This window comes from Bidens hawaiensis, unplaced genomic scaffold (assembly GCF_021521415.1).
Source record: "Bidens hawaiensis isolate Kalapana, Puna unplaced genomic scaffold, B.hawaiensis_p1.1 tig00020645_1, whole genome shotgun sequence".
Lineage (NCBI taxonomy): Eukaryota > Viridiplantae > Streptophyta > Magnoliopsida > Asterales > Asteraceae > Bidens > Bidens hawaiensis.
Genome location: NW_027493159.1, coordinates 132,359 through 151,734, shown reverse-complemented (window position 1 = coordinate 151,734; position 19,376 = coordinate 132,359). Strand labels below are relative to the sequence as shown.

Sequence of the window (19,376 nt, the reverse complement as noted above, 5' to 3'; positions counted from 1 at the left end):
TAGTGAAAAACCGAAAATTGGTTGGGTGTCACACAATTTCAAATAGTAATTACTTCAATTTAATGTACACTTTATATTTGTCTATGGATTAATTATCCATTTGAAAAAGTATTACCTGAGCACTCATCTTCAAAGGAGAACATGCACTCACACGTTATTAAACCGTAGAGAAACCTTACATTGCCAACAAACTTTGTGAAGCTTTATATAAGTATTCAACATGGTTTGATTAAAAATAAAGAAAAGATTTATAATAATTTTGTTTGTTAAACATTTACATCACGCAAATATTTACTATTCATGTTGTAGTGTAAACGTTTTATACACTATTCATAAAGAGTTACATCATATATATGCTACGCAAGCTTTGATACAAACGCATTGATGAGAAGATACATTGTGGATGTCACTAGCATCCGTAGCTATGAGCATGCTACGGAGAACTAATTCAGTGCTACGTAGTACTAACGACATTTTCATACAAGAAAAACAAATTTTTTTCTAGTTTACCGTACATCACCAAAATCATGAACAGTAAACAATCCAAAAAATAGAATTTTTGTAATTCGTTTGATTAAATATGCAATAAATAGAAACGAGATTCATTTTTCCTAAATTTTATACGGGTTTTTTCTTCTTGTTTTTCACTTTCAAATATTTATACACATTTTCACAACCTGCAACAATTGGATCACATCAAAACACACTTTTTATTGCTTAAAGTAATTAAATTGTTTTCTTTTTTAACGGCTACACATACTTATTTACGCTTATTCTTACTCCTACTTCTATACTACTTCAAGAAAATTTACTCACATGCCAGGTTTGAATCTGGGCCTTCACACTCAATGACAAAAGTCTTTACCACCTAGCCAGCCCTAGTAGTAAAGTCACCATTCAATTCAATTTAATGTGTTCATATAGACCAGGTTTAAGTATGTGAGTTGAATTGTTGAAATTGTATAGTTAAAGGTTTACACTAATTGATGATGTCTTTTTCAATACTTAATACTTTTTATTATCATTAATTGATATTAAAATGGATTGTAACCTTTTCGTGTAGGCTAACATTTACAAATTAGTCGTCAGTTTCTTTAAGATATCAAAAGTCTTGCTTTTGACCTCTAATTTTTCAATAAAGTTACCTGTACCACAAGTTATCAAACGTTTACCTAATCTACCACTTGCAAAAAACATATAAAAACCATCTTGAAGAGTGTTCTAACGTAAATAGTCAATCATATGTAAAAGGAAAATGATAGTTTAATAGCATTGAAGAAGCGTGGATCGACTCACTGGTAGACGATCTACTTTCCTCGGGTATGATTATACTATTTCACCGATGGTTTTCTTGGATCTGGGTTCTTCCACCTACAAAATGAACAGCACCGTCAACTTACCCCTCAGAAAGGGACAGAGGGGTCCTCTTTGGGGTAACCCTCCGGTGTGAGAATAAGTATTTGTGGGAGAAGATAATAATATGTGAGAGTAAGGAATTTGGAGTGTATTGCTTAATAGCTGAATACTCTGTAATTGGATGTTATCTGATGATATTGGATGTGGTATTTATAGTGCTAGGGTTTCCACTGATTTGGGCTTAGACCTAATCAGGGCCTTGATGGCCTCCTCCAATTGCTTTGCGCCACGTGTCCTTGGGGACACCTGGTGCTTTTTCATTGGTTATAATCACGTGGTAGCACATGGTTTATGCTGAGTTGTCCACCTTTCATTGGCAGCTGTCGACATCAGCATATTCTTATTCCTTAAAAAGATACCTTCTGGAAGGTTGTCTGACGTGCATAATCAAGGTTGCCCTAATCCTGATTTGGATAAGGACGAGGTTGATTATGTGCATGTGTGATATGCGCCAATCCTGAGGATGCGCGAGGTCTTCTCTTTATTCTCACGCGCAGATGTTTCATGCGCAGATGTGATAGGCACGAGCATGTGATATGCGCCGCGCACTGATGCGCCACGCGCATATGTAATATGCGTGAGCATATGTGTGCCTGGGCATATGATGCCTGAGCATGTGATGCCTGAGCATGTGTGGTGCCTGGGCATATGATGCCTGAGCATGTGTGATATGCGCCATGCGCATAGGTTTTGGTTTTGTGCCTTCGTAATGTCTTGATTTCAAGTTTTCTTGTCTATATCTTGTGGGTTGACCCGCCTTGCTCGGTGTTGAGGCGGGTACATACCTCTTCAAGCATGATCATATTATTATATGAAAAGAGAAAGAGTAAATATCAACTTATTGAATATTTTGGATTATTGGATAGCCCATATTACAGACCTTTAACCTTTTAGTTGATATATAAATATGCATGGTTTTTTGGAGATCTTATATATATATATATATAAGTTGTCATTTGTTAAAGTTCTAGCTAGGTACGCTAGCTATATGTATGATATTGCATGTGTGATACTTGAGTTGATATATATATATATATATATGTTTTCTTACGTGTCTTATAGATTGTATTAGGGGTGTTTACGGTCCGGTTTTGACGGGTTTTAAGTTAAAATGCGAGCCAAACCGTTAGTTCAGTATTTTATATATAATCAGAAACCTAAACCAAACCGTAGAGAAATAAATTCGAGCCAAACCGAATCGTTACTAATAGTTTGGTTCCAGTTTGGTTTCATGGCTTGAGCTTCGATAATAAATAAGTTTAGAATAAGAAATATTAATCTAATTATATCTTCAATTCTAACTAAGCATCAACAGAACACGTTACTAAAGACAAACATAAAAGAAACAATGATAATTTTGCCCACGTAAATATATGATAAAACTTAATGGAGGCGAGATCATAACAAGAACGAATATTACCCAAAAATTTACTTTTGAAATTAGGCTAATTTAAAGTTAAAATAGCCAAATTTACTCGGTATAAACTGCAAATTGTGAATCCAAACCAATGACCTGTTTGAGCGGTTTCAACCCAACCCATAACATGTTGTATATAATTTAAGAACAGATTCATATAATGCAACTTTAAAATTCATGTGAGACACGTAAACTATATGATACATAACATATACGAGCTCATGGAACGTACAGAATTTTTTTCCACAAAAACTTTTATGGCTTGTTCTCATCATAAATATCTACTTTCCGCTTCAAAACAAGATATATAGTGAATTATGTCAACATTCAAACCTCTATGGCCGGCTATGAACAAAGTTAGGTGAACCATATACATTCTCTCAACCAAACACAATATCTCTTTGAAAGTAACACCGAACCATTGAGGTTTGACTTGATGAGTTTATGTTGTGGGTTACTTAGAGTAACTTAGTTTTATATTTGTAAATAGTGATGAAAAAGAAAATACAAAATCAAACCCAATTGCAAAGCCCTTGACATGAAACTTTCAGGACATGTATTCAGATATGAAATCGGATATTAAATTACCTTTTTTTAGAGGTTTTGTGGGTTTTGAACGGGTAACGATTAGGTGATACTCGGTAATTACCCTAACTTGTTTATATGGACATATTAGTATATTATACAATTATAAAATATAATAACTAGATAGTTGAAGTTGTTAAAATCATATAATTATTACAAGTGTAGTTGAGTATTTTACATTCAAAGTTGGTTTTTTTATGTGAGTTTATGATCAAGTTTCGAGAATGAGTATTTCAACTAGTAACATTCAACCCAATAACATCATAAATAGGTAAACCTGATATCCGTAAACTGAATCAGTATTGAGTAACGGGTTCTTGATGGGTACAAACATGGTTTATAATCATATGAGACCAGGACTACTAAAACTCTCATATCTAACCTATCTTTATTCATGTTTGTAGACAAATCTGTTTAATTGGGTCAAAACTAATTGTATAACAACTTGTTCAATAAGTAGTTATTGAGTTACTATTGACATATAGATCATCAATAGTAACTAGGTCTGTCGACAATAACTACTTATCCACTTTTTTAACCCTCAACTGAAACATTAATCCTTAACTATAAAACGAAAGCCTTTAGAAGATCTAATTCATTCTAGCACATATGTTTATAGAGTATATAAACATATTGTTTTATTTCTTGAATTATCTCATTAATTAGAATATCTTAAAAGTACAATTAAAATTCTTTAATTTAATTATTTTGTATATATGAGTTTGATGGATATCCAGATATTCCAAACTACATATCCTAGTGAACATATGTTAATCAAGAATACTGTCATGTACAATAATATTACATTAAAACATTTATAATTTATAATATAAGAATGGATTAAAAGCACATCTTTAAAAATCATATAATTTTAAAAAAATATTATTAGTTGTAATTAAGTTTTTAGTTCCATAATAACATTTATCTATCTTTAAATTGAATTGTACTATACACTAATATTATCCACTTATCCATTCCCTTACACAAACTCACATTATTATCTTTAATATTCTACTTATGGTGAATTTTAGTTAGAACTTAAGCATCAAATATATCCAAAATAAGTTACACACTTTACACTTATACCTTCATGTCACTTTCTTTAATGCACAGTCATTTTGCACTTTAAATGGATTATACACAACACCTTACCTTCATTTTTCTTCTATATAAACACCACCTTATATCATACTCCCTCCACACAACCATCATATTTCTCTCATAAACATTCTCAATTTCTCTCTTACACTACCATGCCTGAAGCTCCGAAAAGCGGACTAGCCACCGCGGACTACACCCTCACCGAAAAAAACAAAAACGCCCTTCAGTTCATTGAAGATGTCACTTCTAACCCTGACCAAGTCCAAAAACAAATCCTAGCCGAAATCCTGACCCAAAATGCTTCCGTGGAGTATTTACATCGCCACGGTCTATCCAGTCATGACACTGACCGTGACACTTTTAAGAAACTTATTCCTGTTGTTACCTATGAGGATCTTCATGATGATATTACTCGTATAGCCAATGGCGATAAATCCGCCATCCTTTCGTCCAGTCCCATTTCGGAATTCTTAACAAGGTACCATAAGTTTAATAACATTTAACAAATTATAAGCTACATAAGTTTGTTATATAAAGTTGAATATTGTTTAAAAGTAGGTTGCGGGTTGTTTAGAAACAAGACTGGTACTTTTAAGTGTTTTATAATATTTTTGTACTTTGTTATATAAAGTTTATTACGCATGTAAAGTTTTCATGACAAGTCTAAAAACTGTTTTCTAAAGTTTAATGGTGTGACAGGCGACCTTTATAAAGTTTTCACCGAACTTAAATAGTTCTTTTGTTTTTTTACTAAACTCTATGGAGTTCACGTGTCACCCATCCAAACTCACCGTGCTTGCATACAGGGCACAAGTTGTCTAGTGCATGAAACCGAAGAAACTAATTCGAGACCGAAAATACAGAAAAGTCCAAAACAAAAACTGACGGTTTGATTTTTGTTTTTTGTATAAACCAAACTTTAGAGCTTGGTTTTAGTTTTGCGTGTAATGTAAACCGAAAAAATGATTATAACCAAATTTACATATTTTCATTGTTTCTTATTTTATTTTAAGTAACTTATAAGAAAGTTTAAAAATATGTAACCCAAATATTAGGTCCAAAATCCAAATTCATTATTTTGAATCAATTTTTTCACTACTAGAAATTGAGTCATTTTTCTACGACAGATTTCGTAAGAAATTTGTCTGGAATATGTTGGAATTACATGTCGTATGGAATTTGTAGGAATTATACGTAGGAAAATAACTTATTTTCTTGTAGTATTTTGGATCAAAATTCTCGAGTTTAAATGGTAAACCCAAAACCAAATGGTTTTTAAAAATTCAAAAACCAAAGTTTCGGTTTCTGGTTAAGTTTCAACCCAATTCAGACCCAAACAAAACCATGCACACCTCTATCCGGCGTTACAAAATTTTTAAATAACACCTACAAGTACCATTATTATTATTATTATTATTATTATTATTATTCTTAAACCACTTGATGTCACAAAAAAAATTCTACAAACTATAAAATGTTGATGGATTAATTTTTGTTAATTTACAGTTCAGGAACATCAGGAAGAGAAAGAAAACTAATGCCCGCCATTGAAGATGAGCTCAAAAGGTCTTTACTATATAGTTTATTAATGCCAGTTATGAACCAGTTTGTACCCGGGTTAGATAAAGGCAAAGGGATGTACTTCTTATTCATAAAATCCGAAGCCAAAACCCCGGGTGGGCTCGTGGCCCGACCCGTTTTAACAAGTTACTACAAAAGCTCTCATTTTCAAGAAAGACCATACGACCCGTATACGAACTACACAAGCCCAAATGAAACCATTCTATGCCCGGATTCATACCAAAGCATGTATTCCCAAATGCTTTGTGGGTTGTGCCTTAATCAAGAGGTTCTTCGGGTTGGGGCGGTTTTTGCCTCCGGGTTCATTCGGGCTATTCGGTTTTTGGAAAATAATTGGGGTCTTTTGACCCGTGATATTCGTACGGGTAATTTGAATTCGGGTATTACCGACCCGTTGGTGAGAGAATCGGTTATGAAAATATTGAAACCTGACCAGAGTCTTGCGGATTTTATCGAGCACGAGTGCTCGAGGAAATCATGGCAAGGGATTATTACTAGGTTATGGCCTAACACAAAGTATGTTGATGTTATTGTTACCGGGTCAATGGCTCAATATATACCAACCCTTGATTATTATAGTAATGAGTTGCCTCTTGTGTGCACAATGTATGCATCTTCTGAGTGTTATTTTGGTGTCAATTTGAATCCACTTTGTAACCCTAGTGAAGTTGCATATACAATCATACCCACCATGGCTTACTTTGAGTTTCTTCCGGTCCAACGAGCTGCAAGCGGTGTTGGGTCCGTTACGAGGGAACGTGAAAAAGAAAATCTACAATTGGTCGATCTTGCGGATGTTGAACTCGGTCAAGAATATGAGCTTGTTGTCACAACTTATGCTGGTTTGTTTCTGTTAGCTGAGTTTATTATCTGTTATATTTATTATTATTATTATTCGACTTAACGTTTATCGTTTGTTAGTCATTATTCTTTTATAGTTTGATTATTAGGGTTTGTTGACGTTTTATTTTATTTTACATGATATCAGAGCCTTAAATTTTCTTTTTTTTTCTTTTTTTAAGTGTAGGTCTTTATAGGTATAGAGTTGGTGATATTCTTAAAGTTGTGGGATTCAAGAACAAAGCTCCTCAATTCAGTTTCATATGTAGAAAGAATGTGGCATTAAGTATTGACTCCGACAAAACCGATGAAGTTGAGCTACATAAAGCAGTCGAGAATGCGGTTAACCATTTGGGTCCATTTAACGCGACTTTGACTGAGTACACGAGCTATGCCGACACAACCACGATCCCTGGTCACTATGTGATTTTTTGGGAGGTTAGTGAAAATGGGCCAAACATGATTCCCGCTTCGGTGTTTGAAGATTGTTGTCTTACTATCGAAGAGTCGTTGAATAGCGTTTACAGACAGGGTCGAGCCTCGGATAAGTCGATAGGACCGTTGGAGATCAAGATTGTCGAAAATGGGACATTTGATAAGCTGATGGATTATGCGATAAGTTTAGGTGCTTCGATTAATCAGTACAAGACTCCAAGATGTGTGAAGTATAAACCAATCGTGGAACTGTTAAACGCGAAGGTGGTGTCGAGTTATTTTAGCCCAAAGTGCCCGAAATGGTTTCCAGGCCACAAGCAGTGGAATGGTTAACTATTCGGGCTTTAGCTAGGTAGGAAAGTAAAATGAAGGAAGATGTTTGTTTAGATAATTTAACATCTCCAAATGTTATTGTGTTTGGTGTTTTTCAAGGTGTTTTCTAGTGGGTCAGGTCATGGTGTATGTACAAAACCAATCTAAGAATCGAACATCATTTTCGTCTTCGTTTTCATGTTTCAGTGTTACTAAAATCTCTTCATTTTATCACTGGTATATATATGATCTTTAGGAGCCGTGAAAGGATCTTATGAAGCGGTTTTAGGATCACTTCATAAAACGTTGTTGCTTCATTAAACGTCGTTGTATAAAATGGTCCATTTTTTGAAGCGGTTGTGAATCGTTCCAAAAGAAGCAGCTAACTGCTCCAAATAATCTCTAGTATCTTTCCAAACTGATAGACTACTGAAAGGTAGTGAACAAAAATATACAATTTCATAATAGAATTTGTTTTTTTTTTTCACTACAAGTCTTTAAGTTTAGAAATATAAGGATAGAATTAAATAAAATGTGAGTTTTTGGTTTAAAAAAATTCAAAAGAAAAAAATAAAATCTTCAAGGTTTACACAATTTTGTAGTAAGTTTACTATTTTAATTTTTGAATATAAGAAAAGAAGTTGTCATTCAAAAGTCAAAGTCAAGAAAGAGAGCATGAATAAAGTCAACGTAGCCTACTTACAATCATAAAAGGCAAAGTCAACTCTTGCTCCCACCTAAGTGTGGAATTACTTTAAGCAATTATCCTAAGATAATATAATTTTATTAGAATATGTCAAATGTCATCCTTGGAGTTACTTCAAGCAATTATAGGTTTATCCTATGGTTATATTGTAATTGTTGTCTAATGGCATCTTTGATTAACATGGAAGCATGATAATATGAGTAAAAGCCGGGATGCGTATATAATATATACACAAGATATGTATATACGTGTATATATGCATTAATACTAGCTTATATCGTAGTTGATATTTGGAATAACATATAACAATACAACATTTATAAATCGTTCTATTTTCAGGTGAAATTAGGATGTCAAACTAAGGGTACGGGGTACTAAACGAGTCAAGTTGAAACTAAGTCACGTCTAGTCTTGAGCTTATCTTATTTATCTAGAGCTCGGTCCAATTCTTTTTAAACTCTAGGTTTAAAGTTAGAGACAGATTTATTTGTAATTCATTTATTATTTAATTTTTTTATATGATTACTGTTGTGCATATTTATAACTACATGTGCAAAATTTATATGATTTATTTTTGTGCATATTGTTTTTCTTTATAGATGTAGATGATAATACTAATTTATACGTAATTATATTTACACAAACAATATAATGTCTTCTTTTTCAAGTTTAATAAGCTTGATGTATGAAATACGGGCTCGAATTTGGGTTTGAGCTCGGAGTGATTTAGCTTTTGACAAATCATTTTCGTGTACCTAAAAAATAACTTACATCGCGTTTTCTCATGACAGACCAAAGATTATGCAAATGGAAAAGGTCCACCTGCTTTGGTCGTGCATCAATGGAAAAATGTTTCAATTTTCCTACTTATGGGTCGCTTGTTTGTGTAATTTTATAAGCAAAACGTATAGAAGGTTATCGATTTCCTACGATTTAACGTAAACAGTTTAACTTGATTTAATGTAAATAATTTTACCAGCCCAACTAGTTTTTATTTACATGCATAATTATTATCACTATAGATAAATAAGTTAATATAACATTATATAATAAAGTGTACTATTAATCAAATTTGTTTGAGAAGAAAAGTTGTTTTATCTTGTGTTTTTCTTGATTTGATATAATGTAAAGTTTAAAATCGAAAGCACTAATGTCAAAAGTCACGTTCGGACATCTGCTTTTGAAGTAAATTAGTAAAAAGTAGTTCATGGCAAATGGCATGCTCCTACGTACAATTCAAGTGCACTCTTCAATCATTTGAAAATTGAAAATTATTTATTATATTAAAAGCACCCCACTTAACATCTAATCATCCCCAATTTCTTTTAGTTGTAATTATAATTTAATTTTAAGTCAACATGATATCCAACTTTTTGAAGAATTCTTTGTGAGGTTGTAAATATTTATATATAAATATTTAACATATAATTATTTAACAAGTCAAATACGACACGACAAGATTAAACATATCATTTACTTAAATCCTGACATGAACATTTTAATAAATGAGTTACACATCACATTTAACATGATTAAGTTGATCAACTACTTGTTCACTTGTACCAAAGGTGGACTCGCATGGGACATTAGATAGCGGAATTGTTAAAAGGTTTCGTTATATCCTTGCAGTCGGTTCCTGGCTTGAAAACTCCTAAGTCGTTAGTAACCTATAGTTCTTTTTGTAACCAAACCGGTTACATCTATAACTCCTCTATTGGTTATTAACCAGTTTCGGTTACGGGTTAATTTCAGTTAGTTAAGGTGTTTCAACTTGTACCTCTATTTATATACTTAATGTTATCCCTATAATAGAACAAAAATATCGCCGATGTTTGATATTCTGTTGGTAGTATCGTTAACCCTTATTCAAATACGCGATACAAATTTGAAACCGTTGGATTGACACGGAGATTGGTTTCCTCTGCCCATGACATGGTTGACCTAAATAGAAGTTCATTCAAAAATCATGAGTAAAATTAATAAAAATAAATAAATAAACCCACACGTAAAAAACGTTGAGGGCGGATATCCACTTCATGTTGACGTGTGCATAAAACCTGGTTCCAGACCCGACTTGTACCCAAACCCAGTTCTACTCGACCCGCATGTACAAACCCGATTTTAGTTTCTTTTCGGACCCGACCTAGCCAAAACCAATAAAAACACAGCAGAACACGTCAAAAACCCGACCATTCCCGGAACAAGTTTCTACTGACCTGACACATGACTTTTGTTGACCATACCCAGAATCAGTTTGCATGGTTCTTGAAAAACCCGATTTACCGACCTCTATTGTATTGGTTTATGTACATTTGACTGGGCCTTAAACAAAAGACAAGTCACATGTATATCTGATATTTCTTTTCTTGTCGGGCTTTAGCCCGTTATTGGCCCATCATCTACTATTTTATTATTATATATCATTATCTTAGAATTATTCTACTATTATTATATAAGCATACCAGATTTGATTCTATAATATATTGTAAGCTTCTTAATTTTCTCTTATATTTTAACTAATAATTTTTAATTGGTAATTAAATATGTGTAGTTATTAAATTATAAATAAAATATTTAATAATGGCTAGGTGAGTTGAACAAGCCCTATTTTGGAATTTTTTAACATCTTTCATATAAATTTGGATGATGAGTTGTTGAAAATACATAAAATAATCAACCGGGCCTTTAGTAGGATTAAAGTAGGGGTGTAAACGAGCCAAATTTGAGCTCGACTAGGCTCAAGCTTGGTTTGTTGTAACTTACAAGAGCTCGAACATATCTCATTACGAGCTATATCTCTAAAGCTCGAACACGACTCACAAGTCATTTTTCAAGCTCGAGCTCAACTCAGGCTCGGCTCAATTTTTGATTATTTTTTTATATTTTGAGAAAATCTTAATAATCCTAAGCTCAACTTGAGCTCGTGAGCAGTATCTTAAATGAGTCAAAGCTTGGCTTGAGCTCAGCTATGCAATGTTAAATTGATACACAGAAGTTCAAAAGAGTTAAAAACTTAAAAACACACTAGGCTCATTAAGGCTGGACGAGCCTAAACGATCTTCTTATACAAAACTCGAGTTGGGTTCCATAATTAAGTGAACTTTATAACGCTCGACTGATTTCGTACTGGGGCTCCCATATAAGGCTCGGGCTAAATATGACTCAACTCATTTTGAGATTTATATCAATCTATTGTGAGTAGTTGACGAACGGCTAGGCTCATTTATTGAAAATAAAATAACATTTATTAAAAAAAAAGACAAAAACCCTAGAGTGATGGGAAAAAAATGACAAGATTTGCAATTTGATATACAAACAAAAACATTAGTTTTCAGATAATTGTAATTTAAGTTAAGAGTGTTGATTGACAAGTCAAGAAAACTAGTGACTTGAATCTCGGCAAACAACAACACTACAACTGGCATGATATTTGAAGATAGAAGTGACCACTTGAATTCTCATCATCATTCAAACAATGATTCTTAAAATAAAAAATAAAAAATATTATGACTAGGGTCGAATAATGAAAACACAATAAGATATGGTGTATTATTGATAAATTACATATTACATATAGTGATATAGAGGTTCACAAATCAGATAAACCCAATTTTTACAAGTCTAAGAGAACGGTGAACCATAGAGGTTCACAAATCAGATATTTTCGGGGATCGAAGCCGAGTTTGGTCTGGGTAGAGATGAAACCGGTACGATATTTCGAAGGAACCGAAACCCAGTGTGTTCCCACGGATCGGGTCGAGTGGAGGTGCACAAATCGGGTTTTTCTAATAACTGGGTTTGGCAATATCCGAGCATGTTCGGGTCCGGGTATTGTCTCTAAAGACAATACCCTATGCATCGGGTTTGAGTCGGGTATTCTATAATCGAATACCCCGTTTTCAAGTATTGAAAAATCCCCCAATTTTCGGGTTCTTCCTGGGTGGTTTTTGAGTATAGATTGAGTTTTTTAACGGACTACCTATTTTGGGGTATTTTGTGGTATTGTTCAAGTATTTTTTGGGTAATTACTGGTATATATAGGATATTTGAAATACCCGGTCTCAGGTATTGGAAAATAGAGCCTAGTTTCGGGTACGGGTTTTGGTATTGAAATGCATACCGTATCTATACCCTACAGACAGTGTCATGTATAATAACCCAGGTATAAAAAACTTTTTACCGTTTTTTTTATTTTCAGGTCCGATTCCAAGTTCGGGTATTTTGTGCCCATCTAGGGTTGGGATCTTGAACTGGGTTTTCCCCACCTCTAAACTTGTCTCTCACTTTTAACCTGCTACAACAAACTCCTACTAAGCCCAAAATAACCTCATAAAAAGCCCAGCCCAAACCACCACCCACTCTCCAAAACCCTAATCCAATATCTTCACTCAGAGAGAGATCGAGAGAGGTAACCATGGAATGACACATCCCAACCTACGGCGGAAATATCGGGGTGTGAGCTGATTGCTCACAGCTCTTAAGGTACTATCATGCAATAATTAAAATTATAATATCTATTATTCCAATTCAAATAGCTCAACAAATTTCAAATAATCAAAGTACATAATCCATAAGTAAAATAAGTAAAGACATAATATAAATTTAAATTCTTGTTCAATCTCTCTATCATGCAATCATAAGTTTCTTCAAAAAAATCTTGAACAATCAAATCATTCGATGACATGCATATGCGTTAAAAATACAATAATTTTGTCAACACTAGGTCGAGTGAATAAAACACAAGATTTTATAATTATATAATAATAAATAAAAGTGCAAATTGTGTCAAGTGAGATAAACAGTTTAATCGTATAAGCAAGTAAACAAGTTGTCGATAAGCACGATGTCAGATGCATTGGACGATGGCTAAATAAGTTGTCGGTAAGTACGATGCCAGGTGAATTGGACGATGGCTACTACGACGATACAACCAAATAAGTAAGTAAATAACTTGTCTGTAAGCTCGATGCCAGATGAACTAGACGATGGCTACTACAACGGTACAACCAAATAAGCAAGCATATAACACACTCGACATAAATGGATATACACACATGATTAACAGTTACAATTTAGTATTAAATAATAATAAAATATTTAGAAACGCATATGTCCCCAAAAGATTAAAAATGAGTTAAAAGGGGGAGTGAGATTCTTACCTGATTGGATGAACGAATAATAAGTGATGATGTGAGAACGTTTAACCCGTTCAGGATATACCCTCAAGGATTCCTCCAACGCTGATCAATTGATGGTCAATTAGATGAACATACGATGACTTTATGAAGCGATTAGGATCCACATTAATCAGGCTGTTACGTTGTAAATAAGCATATGGTTTGATTCGCGATGGGTATATGACAAAATGTACAAGCTTAATTGCGTTCTCATCACCTATTAAAGGTATATCGATATATGTCTTTAAGGACAGTTTGAATAATAGGTTATTTGTATCAATACGATCTTGTATGCTTAATTAGATTATCGGTAGAGGCCGTAAATGAGAAGCATAACAATATGCAATAATCAATTCCAAGTTTAGAGCGAATATTAAGGTTCAAGAAACGTAAACGGTCACGAGTTTTGCTATATGGGTTGGGTTTGGATATGGGTTCAAGGGTTTAAGGAATATAATATATTAATAATACAAAAAAAATTGCATAATGGTCCTTATAGTTTATGTGTGGAACAAAAATAGATAATAATTTTAGTTTGGGGTAAAAATTGTATATGTTTGAAAGTTGTTGTATATGTATGTGTGTGTGTGTATATATATATATAGGGGAGGGTTAAACTAAAAAGAAGTAGTTTCCTATGAAGACTAGGAATAAATCATAGCCATTGGATCATGTTAATCAATGGTTGAGATTTAAAATTATCAAAAACCGACATAGTTTCCTATAATTACTCTTTCACCACTATAACTGACAAAATTTCTTAGAATTGTTCTTTAACCATCATTTGTAATACCAAATGTCAAAAATTTGTTGGTTCTTATCATTCATATGAAACTTCTTATTCATATTTGAACCCTTTTATATATATATACACACACATATATAGGATCAGGATCATGAGAGAACTTTTTTGAAATTGAGAACCATGAGAATCATTTTGGACCACAAAAAACCTAAAAATAAAAAAAACACAAAAATGAAAAAAGTAAAAAACCAAAATTCTTATTTTAACATCCCAGTTTCATAAAATAAAAAAACTCGGTTTAGCTAAATTATATACACATATGTATAATATATACATATATGTACATTTACATGATTTTTATATACACATGTGTATAATTTAATATAAATGACACTGTACATATGTGTATATTACGTAACTAAAGATTAAATAAAATTATACATATGTGTATAATACGACGTTTTTTTTGTTTTTTTTATTTTTTTAATAAAACCGGAATGAAATATAAGAATTTTGGCTTTTTTACTTTTTTAAAATTTTTGTTATTTTTTGTTTTATGATTTTTTTAAATATTTTTTTCAAAGGTGTTTATAGTGGTCCAAAATGGTTTTCAAAGTTCTCAATTTGCAAAGGGTCCTCTTAGGATCCTTACCCTACATACACACACACACACACATATATATATATATTATAAATATAAATACAAACAATATTAAAACAATAATAGCCTGGTAGTTGCGGTATTTCATTGCTAAAAATTCCCGAATGTAAAACGGCTAGGGTAACGGATATAAATTATATGTTTGAAAACCCTAGTTGTTACATGGAACCCGTTCCTACTCGTACCCGACCCGCATGTACGACCTGGTAGAGAATTTCTTCCCATGAACCGGAACCCGCCAGAACAGAAAGCAGAAATACATGGTCAAAACCCAGCCCTACCCGAAACCCGAAAAATAGTTAAATACCCAACTATACCTGGAACGGATCCTACCCAATCCGGTTTTGAATTTTGTTGATTATACCCGGTTTTGCACATTTATTTATGTAGGGCTGAGCACGGTTCGGTTCGGCTATTAGACAAAACCCAAACCGAAACCGAAGTAATCGGTTGTCTTGATAATCTTTATCACCATCAATCGTTCATTTTTTTCCGGTTATTTAAAAATGGATAACTGAATCGAAACCAACCGGTTTTAAGTTTTGACCAACCGTTGACCAAACCAGTTCTGTTTGGGTTTAAAACCGGTTTTGTACAATACTCTACGTTATGTCGTTATACAAGTTACAAGTTACAACTTACTTATTCCAATTGAGCCCAAAATCACATAACAAAAAGCCCAACCCAAAACCTCTACACTCTCCTCCAAACCCTAAAATCTTAAAATCCCACCACCACTACCATCTTCTTATTCGCCTCCAAACCCTAACTGTCCAAATCTCCAAACCACACACAGTCACAAATGGGTCGAGTAATCCGAGCACAACGTAAGGGAGCAGGCTCGGTCTTCAAATCCCACACGCACCACCGCAAAGGCCCAGCCAAATTCCGAACCCTAGACTTCGGCGAACGCAACGGCTACCTCAAAGGCGTCATCACCGACATCATCCACGACCCGGGTCGCGGGGCTCCGCTTGCCGTCACCCGTTCCGGTACAAGCACCAGAAGGAGCTGTTCGTGGCGGCTGAAGGTATGTATACGGGGCAGTTTGTGTTTTGTGGGAAGAAGGCGAATTTGATGGTGGGTAATGTGTTGCCGGTTGGGAGTATACCGGAAGGTGGGGTTGTGTGTAATGTGGAGCATCATGTGGGGGTCGTTTGCGAGAGCTTCGGGTGATTATGCGATTGTTATTAGTCATAATCCGGATAATGGTACCACTAGGTATAAACAGTTGTTATTATTATTATTATTCATTTCTTAAGGAAATGATAATTAAATGTTAATCATGATAATGGCACCACTAGGTATTGTTATTATTATTATTATTGTTATTATTTATTAGTTTTATTTTTAGATATATAGTTAGTTCATGTCTCTGTTTTAATTGTTATTAAGTGTATATATATATGATTATGATTATTATTGTTATTGTTGTTGCTGTTTATGATGAATTGTTAGTTACTTTCATGTTTCAGTTTTTTAGATTTGTTTTGATCGGTTTTTCTGGTTTTGATTGGTTTGGTTCACTTTTGGTTTTTAGTTTTGTTTTTGTCGACTTTTTGCTTTTGGTTCATTTTCGAGGTTTTTTTTAACGATTGTAACGGAGGAAACGTTTTAGTTATTTTACTTTTTTCGTTTTTTTATTTATATTTTGAAAAAGTAATAAAAAACCGTAACTCAAAATATAAATTAAAAACAAAAAACTAAAATAACTTAAACGCTTCCTCTGTTGTTCTCGTTCTAAAAAACGACTCTAAACCAGTTTAGTCATAATCCAGATAATGACACCACAAGGTAGTAATATAATAATAATATTGTTTTTTTTAACATTAATATGGTTGATTTATAAGCGAGTATAAGAAATTAGTTTTTTAGTTTGTTGACAAGTTATAACCGTGTGTTGTTTATGGATTTAATGAAGACAATCAGGTTATAGATTTTTTATTGTTTAGGTTAATTTTGTGTAACTTTTGTATTTTATCGTATTGTTGTTATTATTAGTTTTGTAGTTAACTAGGATACTGGCTCGTGTTACACATGGTTGGAAAGTATTTTAAAAGTTATATATATGTAGATATCATAAGATTCTTTACCTTGTTCTCTGCAAAACCACAAGATGTAGGAAAAATATGTATAAATTTTTGGATTGAGAAACTGTTGAAACAGATCATTGAATTAGTCATAACCTGGATAATGGCACCACTTAGTAGTAATATTATTATTGTTATTTATTAGTTTTGTAGTTAGTTCATGACTTTGTGTTTTAATTTACACAGAACTCGAGCTTGGCTCATTTTGGTCTCTATTTTAGTAGTTTTCAAGCTTTGACCTTAGCATCGGGATCGGATTATTTACTATTTCTTATGTCAGTTTTTTTATATTTATAATTATTATCTTATATTTTGTTTCTTAATTATAGTTTTATATATGTATATATATATATATATATATAACATGATATTTATTTATTAGTTATTTTTTCATAATTTTATATAGATTACTTCAAAATTAGTAAATATATTTAAAAAATATTATAATTAAATTGTATAAATGACATGCTCGTTTAGGGCTCATGAGCCAGCTCAAGCTTGATAAACGAAGCTCGGGCTCAAACTCATTTATTAAACGAGTTTTTAGTTAAATTGTAACTGTATGTAGTTTATGGATTTGACGAACACAATTATGCTATAGATTTTGCATCTTTGTGTTTTAACTTGTCATAGAGTATGAACTAATTGTTGAATTTGTTGTGAAATCTTCAATGTGTGTAGTTTGTAGATATTTTGAATACAGTTAGGTCATAGATGTTGCATCTTTGGATTTTAAATGAATATGAACACATTGTTGAATTCATAGTCGAAAGTTCATTGTGTGTAGGCTACTGATCTTGTGAGAACATAATCAAGTTATACATCGAAAATGTTGCCATTTAATGGAATATATGAACTAATTGTTGATTGTTACTTAAATCATCACTGTGTGTAGTTTATGGTTCTTATGAACGCAATTACGTTGTACGTTGAAGATGCTGCATCTGAACTGAGTATGAGCTAATTATTTTTTTTATTTGTCAAATTATCACTGTGTGTAGTTTATGGATTTTGTGAACATAAATAGGTCTTCGGTGTTGCATTTGGTTATTTTATTTATATATGTGTATTGACAATTAAATGTTGTCGAAACATCTATATGTGTAGTTTGGATGTTATAGAATCAAATAGGTCTTCGGTGTCGCGCATTTGTATTTTAAATAGTAACATAATGTGAACTATTTGTTGAAAATATTAGGGTTAAGCTTCCATCAGGAGCTAAGAAGATCGTGCCAAGCGGATGCAGAGCCATGATCGGTCAAGTTGCAGGGGGTGGTAGAACCGAGAAGCCAATGCTTAAAGCTGGTAACGCTTATCACAAATTCCGTGTGAAGAGAAACTGCTGGCCCAAGGTTGTGGTGTTGCTATGAATCCAGTCGAGCATCCTCATGGTGGTGGTAACCATCAACATATTGGTCACGCGAGTACCGTTCGTCGTGATGCACCACCTGGTCAAAAGGTCGGTCTTATTGCTGCGAGGAGGACTGGACGGCTCAGAGGTCAAGCTGCTGCTTCTGCTGCCAAGGCTGATAAGTAGAGGCTTCGGTTTTTAGTTATCTGTTTGTTTTATTTTAAGTTGGATTTTGAGGTTTCGTTCACAATACTTGGTACAATGTTTTTGACTTGCTGTTTTTATTGACTGCCTGAGTGCTCAGTTATAAACTTATAATGTTATCCGCTTTTTGTTTGGTTGACAAGTTTTTAGCTATATGTATGCGTTAGATCCGGTTCAAACAACTTATGGTCAGGTTTAAGTCTTGCACACGAAAGCGATTTTTTTGAGTTTTAATTTGTGAAATATAATAATGTTTCTGTGTCTCTGAGTGTATTCATGTATGTCATAACTTATGTTTCTAAAATGGGTTTTTTAGTTTTTATAAATTTTCCGGGTTTAGCCTTGATACCGTGAAGACAAACCCCATAAATGCGAAGGCATGTGGTCTGGTTGGATAATGGTCGAGTTTGAGATGTAAAGTTTAATAACATATATGTTAACTAAACCTACAAATCAACATAATGTGCACCGGCAACCACATAACCTTGCTTTGGAACCCCTCTGCATTTCCCGTGTGTTGCCAATGGCTTAGGTCCATTTCATCATACTTCTCTCTTTTCCAATTGTCCACCTAAGTTGCCATGAGGGTCGCATACAGCCAGTGGCGAAGCTTGGACGAAGATGTCGTGGGAGCGAATGAAAATACACATTAAAAAAACCGTAAATGGAGGGGGGCGGGATCAAAATTTCGGTTGAAAACGGGTAAATTTTCACTACGTATAAAAAATGTCAGACGAAAACGGCTAAATTTACAC

The 19,376-nt window shown here is 33.4% G+C and overlaps 1 protein-coding gene and 1 pseudogene across 2 annotated transcripts; both read left to right on the top strand.

Moving 5' to 3' along the window:
* The first annotated feature begins 4,487 nt into the window (after positions 1 to 4,487).
* LOC143561274 (indole-3-acetic acid-amido synthetase GH3.6-like) lies at positions 4,488 to 7,887 on the top strand. The gene is made up of 3 exons (XM_077049397.1): positions 4,488 to 4,997; positions 6,026 to 6,942; positions 7,128 to 7,887. Exons 1-3 carry the CDS (start codon positions 4,672 to 4,674, stop codon positions 7,706 to 7,708), a joined length of 1,824 nt encoding a protein of 607 aa, XP_076905512.1. The 5' UTR covers positions 4,488 to 4,671; the 3' UTR covers positions 7,709 to 7,887.
* A 7,891-nt stretch (positions 7,888 to 15,778) lies between these two features.
* LOC143561259 (large ribosomal subunit protein uL2-like) lies at positions 15,779 to 18,761 on the top strand (annotated as a pseudogene). Its single transcript, XR_013140278.1, has 2 exons — positions 15,779 to 16,197; positions 18,265 to 18,761. The product of XR_013140278.1 is annotated as a large ribosomal subunit protein uL2-like (transcript).
* Positions 18,762 to 19,376: the final 615 nt, after the last annotated feature.